At 39.6% G+C, this 12,602-nt stretch overlaps 1 protein-coding gene across 4 annotated transcripts in view; it reads right to left on the bottom strand.

The window, feature by feature from the left end:
- Positions 1 to 12,602, bottom strand: part of OTOG (otogelin) — a 170,392-nt gene that overhangs the window by 53,965 nt on the left and 103,825 nt on the right. For all 4 annotated transcript variants that reach the window (XR_012159331.1, XM_073347364.1, XM_073347366.1 and 1 more), the window contains one exon: positions 12,254 to 12,532. Coding sequence is in view for 3 of the 4 variants with exons in the window: in XM_073347364.1 (XP_073203465.1) it covers positions 12,254 to 12,532 (279 nt within the window). In the remaining variant the exon portion in view is untranslated. The remainder of the gene's footprint in view (positions 1 to 12,253; positions 12,533 to 12,602) is intronic.

A 12,602-nucleotide genomic window follows, 5' to 3' on the forward strand; every position in this document is an offset into this window, starting at 1 on the left:
GCAGAAAGCCAAAGCCCCACTGCATGGGGCTGAAGCCCAGGGCCCCGAGGCCTGCCACTTGGGGCTGAAGCTGAAGCCTGAGCAACTTAGCTTCAAGGGGCCCCTGTGACATGGAGCCCAGGGCAACAGCCCTGCTTGTTACCCCCTAACACTGGCCCAGGTTTTTATACACAGAAACACAGTTGTTGTGGCACAAGTGGGCCGTGGAGTTTTTATAGCATGTTGGGGGAGCCTCACAAAGAAAAAGGTTGAAAACCCCTGCTCTAGATGACTATGAGCATTTATTTACCCACATTTTGCTGTACTTTATTCTCAAATCACTCACTAGAACACTTTATAACACTAAAGAGACAAGTCGGGGGAAAGGTAACACACATGCTTTTCTCCCTACTAGCTTTAAGTTAAGCATTTAGTTGAGAAAACTGTGCAAACATACACTAATATCATACATGCACCCTTCAATTCAACCACTGTGGAATCTACCATCAAAATACTGGAATCCTTTTAAAATACAATGTAAGAGTACAATTGAATGTTGGGCTCTCATGAAAGACTCTAGAGGAGGCAAGTTTACAGATAATCAACAGAATCATGGGGTGGGGAAGATACAATAAGGCAGGTCCACACAGCCAAAGCAGGTGACCAGCACACAGCACCATATTCCAGTAGAATCCTTTCTAATCAGACTACCTGCCCCCTTTTAACAACATAAAGTTCCAAGCTTTGGATCTAGTATAATGAAACCATACAGTTTATTTCCCCAGCCCAAGTCTTCTGGGACTAACATCTCTACCTTCAAGCTGATTTTAGACTCTTAGGCCTGGTCTACAGTGGGGGTGGGGAATCGAGCTAAGATACGCAACTTCAGCTACTAGAATAGCGTAGCTGAAGTTGACGTATTTTAGATCGACTTAGAATAACTTACTTCGCATCCTCGCGGCGCAGGATCGACAGCGGCTGCTCCCCCGTCAACTCCGCTTTTGTCTCTTGCCCAGATGGAGTTCCGGAGTCGATGGCAGAGCGATCGGGGATCGATTTATTGCGTCTACACTAGATGCAATAAATCAATCCCTGATAGATCGATCACTACCCACCGATCAATTAATGAAAATGATCATGTGTCGGTCTGCATTCCTTTGGATTGTTATCGAGCAGAACCCATCATCAGCATGGATGCATATCCTCTGGAATGGTGATTGAAGCATGAAGGTACATATGAATCTTTAGCACATCTGGTACAAATATCTTGCAATGCCGGCTAAAACAGCGCCATGCAAATGGCTGTTCTCATTTTTAGGTGACATTGTAAACAAGAAGTGGGCTGCATTATCTCCAGCAAATGTAAATAAACTTGTTCGTCTGAGCAATTGGCTGAACAAGAAGTAGGACTGAGTGGACTTGTAGGCTCTAAAGTTTTACATTGTTTTATTTTTGAATGCAGTTATTTTTTGTACATAACTCTACCTTTGTAAATCCAGCTTTCATGATAAAGAGATTGCACTACAGTACTTGTATTAAGGGAATTGAAAAATACTATTTCTTTTATTTTTACAGTGCAAATATTTATAATAAAAATAAATATAAAGTGAGCACTGCACACTTTGTATTCTGTGTTGCAATTGAAATCAATATATTTTAAAATATGGAAAACATCCAAAAATATTTATATAAATAGTATTCTATTATTGTTTAGCAGCATGATTAATCGTGATTAATTTTTTTAATCGCTTGACGGCCTTAATTAGCACCATTTCCAAATGAGCACAATAAATTCTCTACCAGGTTTTATCCCTGAGCAGCTCATGTTGCAACTTGAGAAGCTTCATGTTTTCTTGCCAGGCACATCATGCTCATTTTCTCTGGGTTTTTGATCACTGCATTGCATTATACAGTTTTTGACATTTAGGCAATATCTTACATCTGTGTCTACAAACTGATGGCCAGAACCTGGAGCAGACTTAAGCAACTGGTGGAGTCCTTCCATCCAGTGTGGCACAGAGCACCTTAAGTTACCACCAACTGCAACAGGAGATCAGCGCATTCTATGAGATGCTCAGCAGCACCTCATAAGATTAAAGCACACAGACAATGAGCCCACCTACTATATCCACACCCTGAATGTTACCACAGCAGTAATCCATGGTGTGCTTGAGCCACCATGGAACTGTGTTAAGTGTTTCTCAGTTGTAAGTCACATAAGGCCAATTACATTTCTACTTTTATTAATTATTAATTATTATTTATTATTATTATTATTTTGAATGTCTAGAGGCCCCAAATCAGATTAAGTATCCCTTATTCTAGGCACCCTACAAACACAGTAAAAGACAGTCCCTGCCCCAAAGAGTTTCTAGTCTAAATAGACCAAACTTGGGATGGGAAACAGAGGCACAGAGAGGTGAAGTGACTTGCCTGAGGTCACACAGCAGAACTCAGGTCTCCTGACTCCTAATCCAGTACCGTCTTCACTCAACCACTCTGCCTCTCTTCACTTTGCCACTGCTCTCTACATCTTATGAACAGTAATATGGATAAGGATTAAAGAACACCAGGAAAAAAATCAATAAAGTCACTTATACACCCATTTCTGCAGCCTGGTACTGATACTTTTCTCACTCTCCTATATCAATTATAGAAATTAAATTCCACAGTGGACCTAGACTTTTATTGTCACTTATAGTTACTGTTCCCCCATAACAGAAAATGTAACTTCTTTATATGTGCCACTGAAACTGTGTATTTCATCTGTGTCACGGTACGAGCACTTTATGTTGCCATATGACACTAACCAGCCATTTCCATGTCATGCTTCCCATGTTTACAGTGCTTACAGTGTTTCTCTAATATTGAGCAGTTTATTGTATTTGGGGTGATATTGCAGTTCATTCACAACAAAGTACTGATGTTCAGTTTACTGACAATGAGTTAAGCTTTTTACATCAGAGTTTTTATATGTTTCTCTATCAAGGATTTGTCATGGCATTTGAAGGAAACCACATATCTTCTGATGAAGTCTGTCATAATTTGCTTTCTATCCAGTGAAATGATATATCCTTAACAGAATAAGGAGTTATTCTCTGGATGACAATCATTCCAGCTTACATGCCAACCAAGCCCATGTTTCTACTACCTGAGGAAGAGCTGAGCACCTTAGTACATCAGTCACAGCTGATGAACGTGTTAGTACAGAAATTTCTAATGTGAATCAGGGCATATACTTTGCAATATATATAAAGATATTTTATTAAACATCATATTTAGCTCTGTCACAGCAGTTTGGATAGTGGAGAAATACTGTGCTCTCTATATACTAGGCCCTAAGTTTTAACATATTAATTCCTTTCTTCCTGACTTCTGAAATTAATTCTTTGATAATAAGTATCCTACCATTTTCTGATATTCTGACCTAGTGAATAAATAATGATGCTGGGATCCCGGTTCTCCTGTGTCCTAATCCTATCACTGATGCTCTCTGATGTTCTCTTGAGTCACTTAGACCCACATTTTTCAGTGTTCACTAATCTTGAGTATCCAGTTTAAGTCAAGTAGAGACTAATGTTCAGAGGTGCTGTGGAACCAACATTCTCATTGGCTTCAACCAGAATTTGGGCTGCGCCGCACTTCTTAAAATCAGGTCCTAGGTGTACAGTACTGGGCACCCAAAAACTGAAACACTCAAAATAGGTGTCCTCTCTTGAAAATTTGACCCCAGTCTCTGGGCCTCTATTTCCCATTCGAAACAGGGATGATAATAATATTCATTTACCTACCTCATAGGGGGCATTGCAATAATTAGGGAGGGGAGGCAGCACACAGGACTGATTGAAAGTCAGATCAAACCCGGATCTAAATGTGCGATTTCACATCCAAATGTATTACACAAATCACAGATACAAAAGTAAGCTGGGCTCTAGGACTTAAGTGCTGCAGTGGGAGTTGAGAGTGCTCAATACATGGAAGGATCAGCTTGCCTACAGCAATCCAGTTATATGCCTGCTCTCCTGGTCTGCTTCTATTACAATTTTTCTGTTGCACACATAAGAAGGTAAAATATAGTCAGAATTGGTCAGCAAGTGACTACGTTGTACAACTTTATAAATATTCATCTAATGCACAGTTTCTATTTTCAGGGAAGCCCATATCTGATGCAAAAGCACTCACATGCAAATACAGCATTTCCTTGCTTTGCTAAACACTGGCTTGGCCTAAGCAAAATTCAAATCCAAAAAGCCCACAAAGTGCAAAAGTACATAGGAAAGGGTACTGAGGATCAGGCAGCATCTGAGAAAACTGAACAGGCAGGCAGGAAGACTGGAGGAATATTGGAAGTAATGGGAAACAGCCAGAAAACCTCACAGGAGGCACATGCCTAATTGTTTTAATGATTATTTTCTCATTAGTCTAGGACTCACTGCTTCACATCCCTGCCCCTCTTTTCATATGTGTAGATAATGCCTTCACTTTGTTTTCAGGTTTTCAAACTCTTTCCTTATTTCTTTTGCTTTAGATTTTCCACTGTGAAAGGTTACAATTTGCTACTACTGGTTTTCATTTTCTTCTCAGAATCCAGGCAGTGCTAGTCACGACTATCAATTTAACAGCAGCTCAACACTACTCCACCACTTAGATTGGCTAGCTCCTCAGATACATGCTTAGGAGCATGAATCTACCCACTCACATGCAAGCACTAACAACCTCTGCTCATGTGCTTTAAATTCCTGCACTGAAGCATGTAATCAAATAATACTGGCAGAAAGAACTGCTTGCCCAGTCAAAATATAATCAAAACCGAAACATAGTTATCTAGCTCTCAGGTATAATTGCCTTAGCTACCTCACAGCTGGTGATGTGATTTTTGAGGCATATACCGTTGCTATCACAACAGATTAATCTCTTCTTGCTTATTGATACAAATTCAGGAGGTCAAATGCCCATTTGTGATATAAAGTGCAGATGGTTCTGATGTCACTGTTAAGACAGCTTAATGCTGATAGATGCTGAGAACCTGTAGTTCTCACTGGCTTACTTGGGATTTGCAGGTACACTGTAGTTCCTCAGCATCAGGCCCAGAATAATGATCACTTGGACTTAAACAAAACAGAAGAGCTCAGTGTAAACTCAAGAGCACCTCATTATAACTAAAAAAAGGATATTTAAAAGTATGCCCTATACAGAGGGATATCTTCCATTGTTGTGTGACACGGAGTATGTTTCCCAGACATGAAGAAGAGCTCTGTGTAAGCACAAAAGCTTGCCTCTTTCACCAACAGAAGTTGGTCCAATAAAAGATAATACTTCACCCATCTTGTCTCTCAGAGGGAAACAGACAAAGAAAAATGAAGTGAAAACTGATCATCAAAATGTACATACAGTCTGACTAAATATAAAAGATGCTTTTATCAAAAAAAGTAATTCTATATCTTAAAAATCAATTTAATTTTAATTGTACCATCCTTTCTTGGTGTATAATATACAATCATTAACATTAACTAAGAAAGATCCAGTTCTTGTCTCAAACAGGAATACATACAACCCTCATTGACTACATTCCATGCATATGTCTGAGTAGTTATTCAAATTATTATTTGCAAAAATAGCAACTTACCAAAGTGAAGACTTATGCACTCGGCAAAAGTCTAGCACTCAGTTCTTCTGAATTCTATTCTGGAATTTCCTTGTGAGCTTAGACAAGTCACTTAAATTCTCTGTGCCTCAGTTCCCTCATCAGTAAAATGAGAATATTCCCGCTTTCCTCACAGGAGTGTTAGATAGTTAAACACATAAATTAGTAAAATGCGTTAAGATACTCAGATGAAAAGCTATTTGTAAGAAATTGCAGTGTCTTATTAAGAACAAAAGATATATCTATGAAAAGATTGTGAGTTCCTCACGTTTTATTTGTTATTCAAAAGATTCAAATTATTCTATGGATTGATTGCTATTATTTGACATTTGATCTGTGCACTTAGATGTGATTTGTGAGGTAAATCTCAAAGATTTCTTTCTTTTACTCAATTGGATGAGCATGCATCCACTGCTAGGGCAAATTCTGGCACATGCAAATTTAAAATTTGTTTTCCTGTGAACACATGTGCACAGAATATTAAAATTCAATGAACAACATGATCACTCAAACATTTGTAGGAACAGGAGCAGCAGACAAACACGAGCATGGTTGAAGCAACTTCATTTAAAAATTCATGTGGTCATTTGTGAAAAATTTATTGCAGTATTCCGTCACATCTGTTTAATTTATATCTAATGCATTTCAATACTACAGTATTTATTACTATGAAACTAGAAAGAGTGACACTTCAGCAGACTTCAGACAAATATGTATGTGTCTACTGCTGTGGCAATTGGGTTATTACAAATTCTTCCTTCTGAATGCGCGTCATAGAACACGAAGAGGACTCATGAAGAGTTTTCTGGCCAAGGGATTTAGAGGACCTATTATTCTCCTCCCAATATTTACCCTCTGGTTCCTCAGGAATAGCAGTTCCCAGTTGGAAAGTTTCTGATCTAATATGCAAAGCATTTAGAATAGTCAGCAGGAAACTCAATCTGCCTTTGCCTCTGCACTCTGGAACTGGTATAACTTTTCCATTAACTTAAACAAATGCGCCTGTATTTTTAGACCATGTAATTACCCTACATCAGCAGACTGAGCCCTGTGAAAGTACGCTGGAGAAAGATTCGAGCCCTGTGTTTCTCTGCTTATAAAACTGTGAAACCCAAACCTTCGGATGTGGTGATTAATGAAATGCCTCTTGATCATTTGATCCGATCCCACTTGCTGAGGTAAATTGTTTCAGTTTTCCATGAGCATAGATAGGATTTTTTGGCATAATGACGGGAGGGCAAAGACTTCACACTTGAAAAGACATACCACTCTGCGTTAATGCATGACCACTGAGAATTGTAGCACTTTTTAACTTTCTCCATTCCCCCCTCAAAGATAAAAGACCAAGGAAATATTTTTGTTATGTCCAAAAAAGGGGTCTTTGCTTGAGATGTTTTACGAACGTTCTGGTAATAGCATTAGCTCCATATACTCTGCCATTCAAAACTTCAGCAGCTCAGTGATTAAAGGCATTTGTCAGGAGGCAACAGGCATTTGGCAATGACAAAATCTGTCATTTTTCATGAAGTTGGAGTGTGCCAGTCAACAGCTGCATTAGGCTGTCATCATAATGCACTGCAAAACATGGGCAGATTCACAATGCCACCATTAACACTTTAATTCAATGTTTTGATAACAGGGTGCTCCATAAGGCATACAGTTGGTCTCTTCTGTCATATAAGTGAGTGCCTGTTTCAGATTTGACTGTGCCTAACACTAGACATTTATAATGGTAACTGTACTACCTTGCCAAATGATGCCTCATTTGTTGCAATATTTCATTTTCCTCCTTTACTTGCAAAACCTATTTCAGAAACAGAATATGAAGGACTGATATATCACATATTTGCACTGCAGGGATATCTGTGAACGTATGTTCACAGCAGCAGTGAACAAGTTACTGAGCCATTTAAAATTATAGCATAAAAATCCTTACCATATAAAAATAATACATTTTGTAATGACTTTAGAGTACCATGCAAGCCATCACGTTGAGGAAGCAGTTATTGCCACTGAGGTCCATAAAGAATTTTTGGATTAAACATATTCAAAGTAACTGATTTGGATCAATGCAAGTTGATGCTGAACTAAATGTTACTTCATGAACACACTGCTTTATTTTATTTTGCAGGCCAATATAGCTTCTTATATCTCAGTAAGTTGTTAGAAAGTCCCCTGTATGTAATAGCAACTTCCAAGTATTTAAAAACAGTTAACAACAATAATGATCTTCCTTCCCTTCCAAGTCTATGGGAGAAATAGGTAGATTAGTTTTTGGGTTTTTTGTCAGTTCTAGTGGGAGTAATTTCCATAGTCTAGATCCAGCACCTAAGGTCTCATGTCTCCTGTATTCATGGTTGCTACTATTCAAGACTTCCATTCTTCCATTACAATATAGATGTAATGGGAGGTCATGATCACAGAGGAGGAGGTGATCTCTCAGGTAGCTAAGGCCAGTTCCATGGAAAGCTTTGAATACCAGAGCAGAGACCTGAAACTGAATTCTGTTCAGTGGGGAGCTGGTGCAGAGAGCACAGCACCAGGTGGATGTGCTCACAGAAACCTGTATTGCTGAGAAGACAGGCAACTATATTTCGTACCTGCTGAAGCTTTTTTCAGGGTGTGTGGCTGAAAAGACTTTGTGACTTTGACTAATCAGTTTGTAAATTAAGTCTGACTAAAGAAGTTACTAGTGTAAAGTGAACCATATTTTCAAAATAAAAACCAGGACACTGATAGCTCCAACCACAGGGAGAAGAAGTGGGGGTTGGTCGGTGGGGAGGAGTGTAGCAACTACAGGAAGCAGAATTATATTTCACTTAAAAAAGGCAGAATCAAGAGACAAGCATCATAACCAGCCACGGCTGAATCTAACTGAATTCTGTTCCACTCATTAAAAAAAATTACAATTCTCATTATTTATTAGGTCATGTTGCACCTATTTTTATATTAAGTACCATTGTTTAAAAAAATACTTTGCTTACCTTGCATTGTTCTTTTGTCTTTCCCTTTACTCTGTTTTTTCTTTTCTTCTCCTATGTATTTTACCATCTTTTCCTGTGTCTTTTACTCTATTTTCCACTCATTATAATTTTCTACAGTATGTGATCTTTGTTCTCTCATTCTCTTCTTTTTCCTATATTGTGTTCTCTTCTTCCTCCTGAGTTTCCAGGCTCTCTTCCTCCAACACTCCTTCCCTCTCAGTTCTCCTCCCAATCTCTCTGTACTATCCCCATCATGATCTTCTCTCATCCATCTTTTTCCTGTCTCACTCTTTAAAAACTCTCTCATATACATTTTGCACCCTCAAAATCTCAAAAATCTGTTCCTGATATTTCAGTACCAGGCATTCAGCATCAAATCCCGGCCCTACACATGTATGCAGCATAGAGATGGAAACAGTTTATAGTCTCACCAGGATCTGTAACTGCCTAAGAATCACCTACAGAAACAGACGCATGGGCCCCAAATAAGAAATCTGTGTCTCTATCCCTCCCCTCCCCTGCCCCAATTGCCACGTATGGCAGCTGAAGAACTGAGGGATGACATCACAAAAGGCAGAGCCGCTCTGAGATCCCAGTGGGTGGGGAAGGGACTAGAGGGACAGGTTCTCCTTCAGGGCAGTCATAGCTGGTGATAATGAATGGGCTGTGTGATCCATAGCCAGTGTCCATAGCACTGCTTGGCTGACCCTTCTGAAATGGAATGGTCATCAGGGACTGAAGGATGGGAACAACTGGGCAGAAGATTCACCTTCCCCTATGGCAATCACAGGACAGCAGAAAGGGAGAGACCTCCAAACACTGTTCTTTCAGTGACACATTCTCTCTCTCTCTCTCTCACTCTCCTGAAGCAGTTCCATGGGGTTTACAGGATTTATGTATTGTTATTTGGGGCAACCATTGTGTCCATCTGCATGAGCTCCCTATACCCCTGAGCAGCTGCATGCAATCCAAGGAGCAGATACCCTGCACAATTCCTTGTGCACTAGGCTGAGCAGCCTCAGAACCAGTTGGCCTGGCATACAACTAGGTTGTGCAAGGGATTACAACCACATAACAGAGCCAGGATTTACCCTTCAATGCACAGCTCTGTGAAAAAGCAATTTGGCCTGATTTTTAGGGAGCCTAAGTATCTGTAGCTCCCTATGACTTCAGTGGGAGTTAAGTGTACTCAGCATCTATCAGAAAATCAGGCCCATTAAGCTGTAAATATTTGCCTATAGCATGACTTTTTTCTCTGGTTTTATCTACATTTACAGCTCAGAGTTTAAGTGATAATAAATAACGCCTGCAGAGAAAATCTTGGCAGAGGGGGAAATAAAACTTTTACTCTATCACTCATTTCTTTGTAAGGATCCTCTCGCTTTTTCAGAGGAATCCCCTCTGTATTACAAGTGCTGCTTCATTCTTTACTCCTACCTTTCCACAGGAATAAAATCATTATAGGTACATTTGATATGGGCCTGAACGAAAGCTCTGCATCCAAACACCCTTGAATCTTTTGGGTAATGGGGAATGAGGAGGTTGAATTCAGGATCTGAATTTTACATTTGAGGCCCATCTATAATTTACAAAATGGCAGTACAAATCAACGGAGACAAATGCAGAGTGATTATCTTCTTCCTCTTCTGAAGTATCTAGCACACAAGCTGATGAAATACTGTCTGTTCTTTAAAGTGGCATTGTTGTGTACTTGAGCCTTGGCCAGCAGCAGTTCCTTCACAAGTTACTCCTACAAGTGTGAATACTCCACGCATGAGTGCTATTGCTGAGACAGGTGCCCATATAGAAACCTGTTGACCAGCCCAACAGGTCCCTCTGGAGCTCCTTTTCTGCATGGCCAGTGGAAATGCCTCACTGTAAGTTCTGCAGGGAGCCAAAACCAGTGTGGAATAAATTATTTGGTGTCCATGGGATTTTTGTGCCTAGGCACAAGACCCTACCAGAATTGGGCTAATAATGTCATTTTCTCTACCATTTCTTAGTCTTACTGCCAGTTGTGGTTTGCTCCCATGGGGAATGTGCACTTGAGTTCAGAGAGTCACCAAACTCATAGAAGGACGTTAAACTAGGCTCCCTCATCTAAAGCTAAAATCCATTGGTCAGATCACCTCCATTCTAGAGAAATCTCCTGTGGGAGGGGAGGAACAGAGTTTCACCTCACGGAATTTACTAGGAAGGACTCCCCCACCCCCCACAGTGAGAGATTTGGGAAGCATTAAAGTGTACAGGAGGAATAACACCTCCCAGACTCACATCTGTAAAGACAGGAGCTTACCAGCCAAACATCCAATCCTCCACATGGCTCCACTGACCTTCCGCTACCTTGGCAACATAGCTTCTATTGACTGGGTCCTCTTGTGCCTGCTTAATGGCAGCCACTGCGGGGACCCAGAGACAGTTAATCCAGTTCCAAGTTACATGAACTCCTGACTGAATTTCTGCATAGGCAGGGTCTGTAGGAAATAATTCAGCCAAGTGTAGCCAGTCCTCTGCTCCTCCCCACTTATTCGTTGCCCACTTTGAACAAAAGCCTTTTTTTTGTCCCAGGAATAGGAGCAATGCTGTGGAGATCTATCTTCACAGAGTCCCCTCACTGACATACATGAAAAAGGTACTAACCACTACCATGTTAAAGCCCAGACTTTCTTTTAGACCCGATCAAAAATTTTCCAGTGAAACTTTTTTCCAATTGAAAATTGGGGTTTCAACAAATAAAACATTTTCCTCCATTTTTTATTTTTCATGGAAAAATCAATGACCTCCCCCCACAAAAAAAAGTTTGTCTTTGTTTTTTGACAAAATTCACAGTTTTCTGTTCAGAAAAATATTCTGAACAACTCTACTCTTCTTTATCAATTCAGGTTGTATTGATTTACATTTCACGAACCAGGCTGTACTTCAACCTCTACTATGACATTAGAGTCATGTCAGCCCAAACAACTTTCCGCAAAAATCTATTCAGGAATCTTTATGCAAAAAATTAAATAAGAAGATTCCTGAACCTAAAAGGAAATGGAAAAGAAAAAAATGTTTTCTCCAGGGAAACCCAACATGGTGTCTCTTTAATTCATCCTTCTAGATTCATCTTCACTATAATCATTACCACAACTTGGTTCACATTCCTTCAGCTGCTTTATTTTCACATTTTTAGTCTATATGTGTTTTATTATACCCCACTCTGCAAATGGTTCTCTTTATTCCACTTCTCTCCATAGCAAGTGTGATGCTATAAAATAATCTGTATTTTACAAGCTGTTGGACATAAATGAAATAATCTTCCCCACTGCTACATTACTATTCCACATCCTCCCTTAAATTTCAGTTTACGTTTCCCAATTGTTTATAATGTCATACAACCCCTGATTTCCCTCTTACTTACACTGGTTTTATATAAGTGTAACTCCATTAATTTCAACTGAGTTATTCCCAATTTGCAATGGCGTGTAAGAAGAATCAGACCACAAATTCTCAGTTATACCAATGTAAATCTAGAGTAATTCCAGTCAAAAGAGTAATGCTGGATCATGCAAATGAGGGCAGAATGCAGCCCACAAAGCTCTCACACTTTCAAAATGTGGTTAAAGTAGTAAATTATAGTTTATAAAATATTAATTTTAGTACCTACCTACAAGTTTAAAAAGAGTAGACAGCCTGAATTTCTCTGAATGCTTGTATTTCAAAAGATCAACTGAAGAAGCTGAAAGATGGATGAAGAATCCTGGCTTTGCAAATGACTCAAAGGAACTGTATCCTGGGAGCCATGTGTTCTTGTGGACGGCAAAGGTTGATCTGTTACGGAACTCTTCACTGTCTTCCCATTTGGAAAGAAGCAGGGTATCATTGGAAGCCAAATGAAGAAAATAATTTGGTCTGTCAGCTGTTTCAAATGAAACCAAGTTGGGATCTGAAAAAAACACAACAACGTATTCACTGGACTAAGCAGAGTGGGCCAGATTTATCTTTGGTGTAACATC

This window comes from Lepidochelys kempii, chromosome 6, assembly GCF_965140265.1.
Source record: "Lepidochelys kempii isolate rLepKem1 chromosome 6, rLepKem1.hap2, whole genome shotgun sequence".
Classification (NCBI taxonomy): Eukaryota; Metazoa; Chordata; order Testudines; family Cheloniidae; genus Lepidochelys; species Lepidochelys kempii.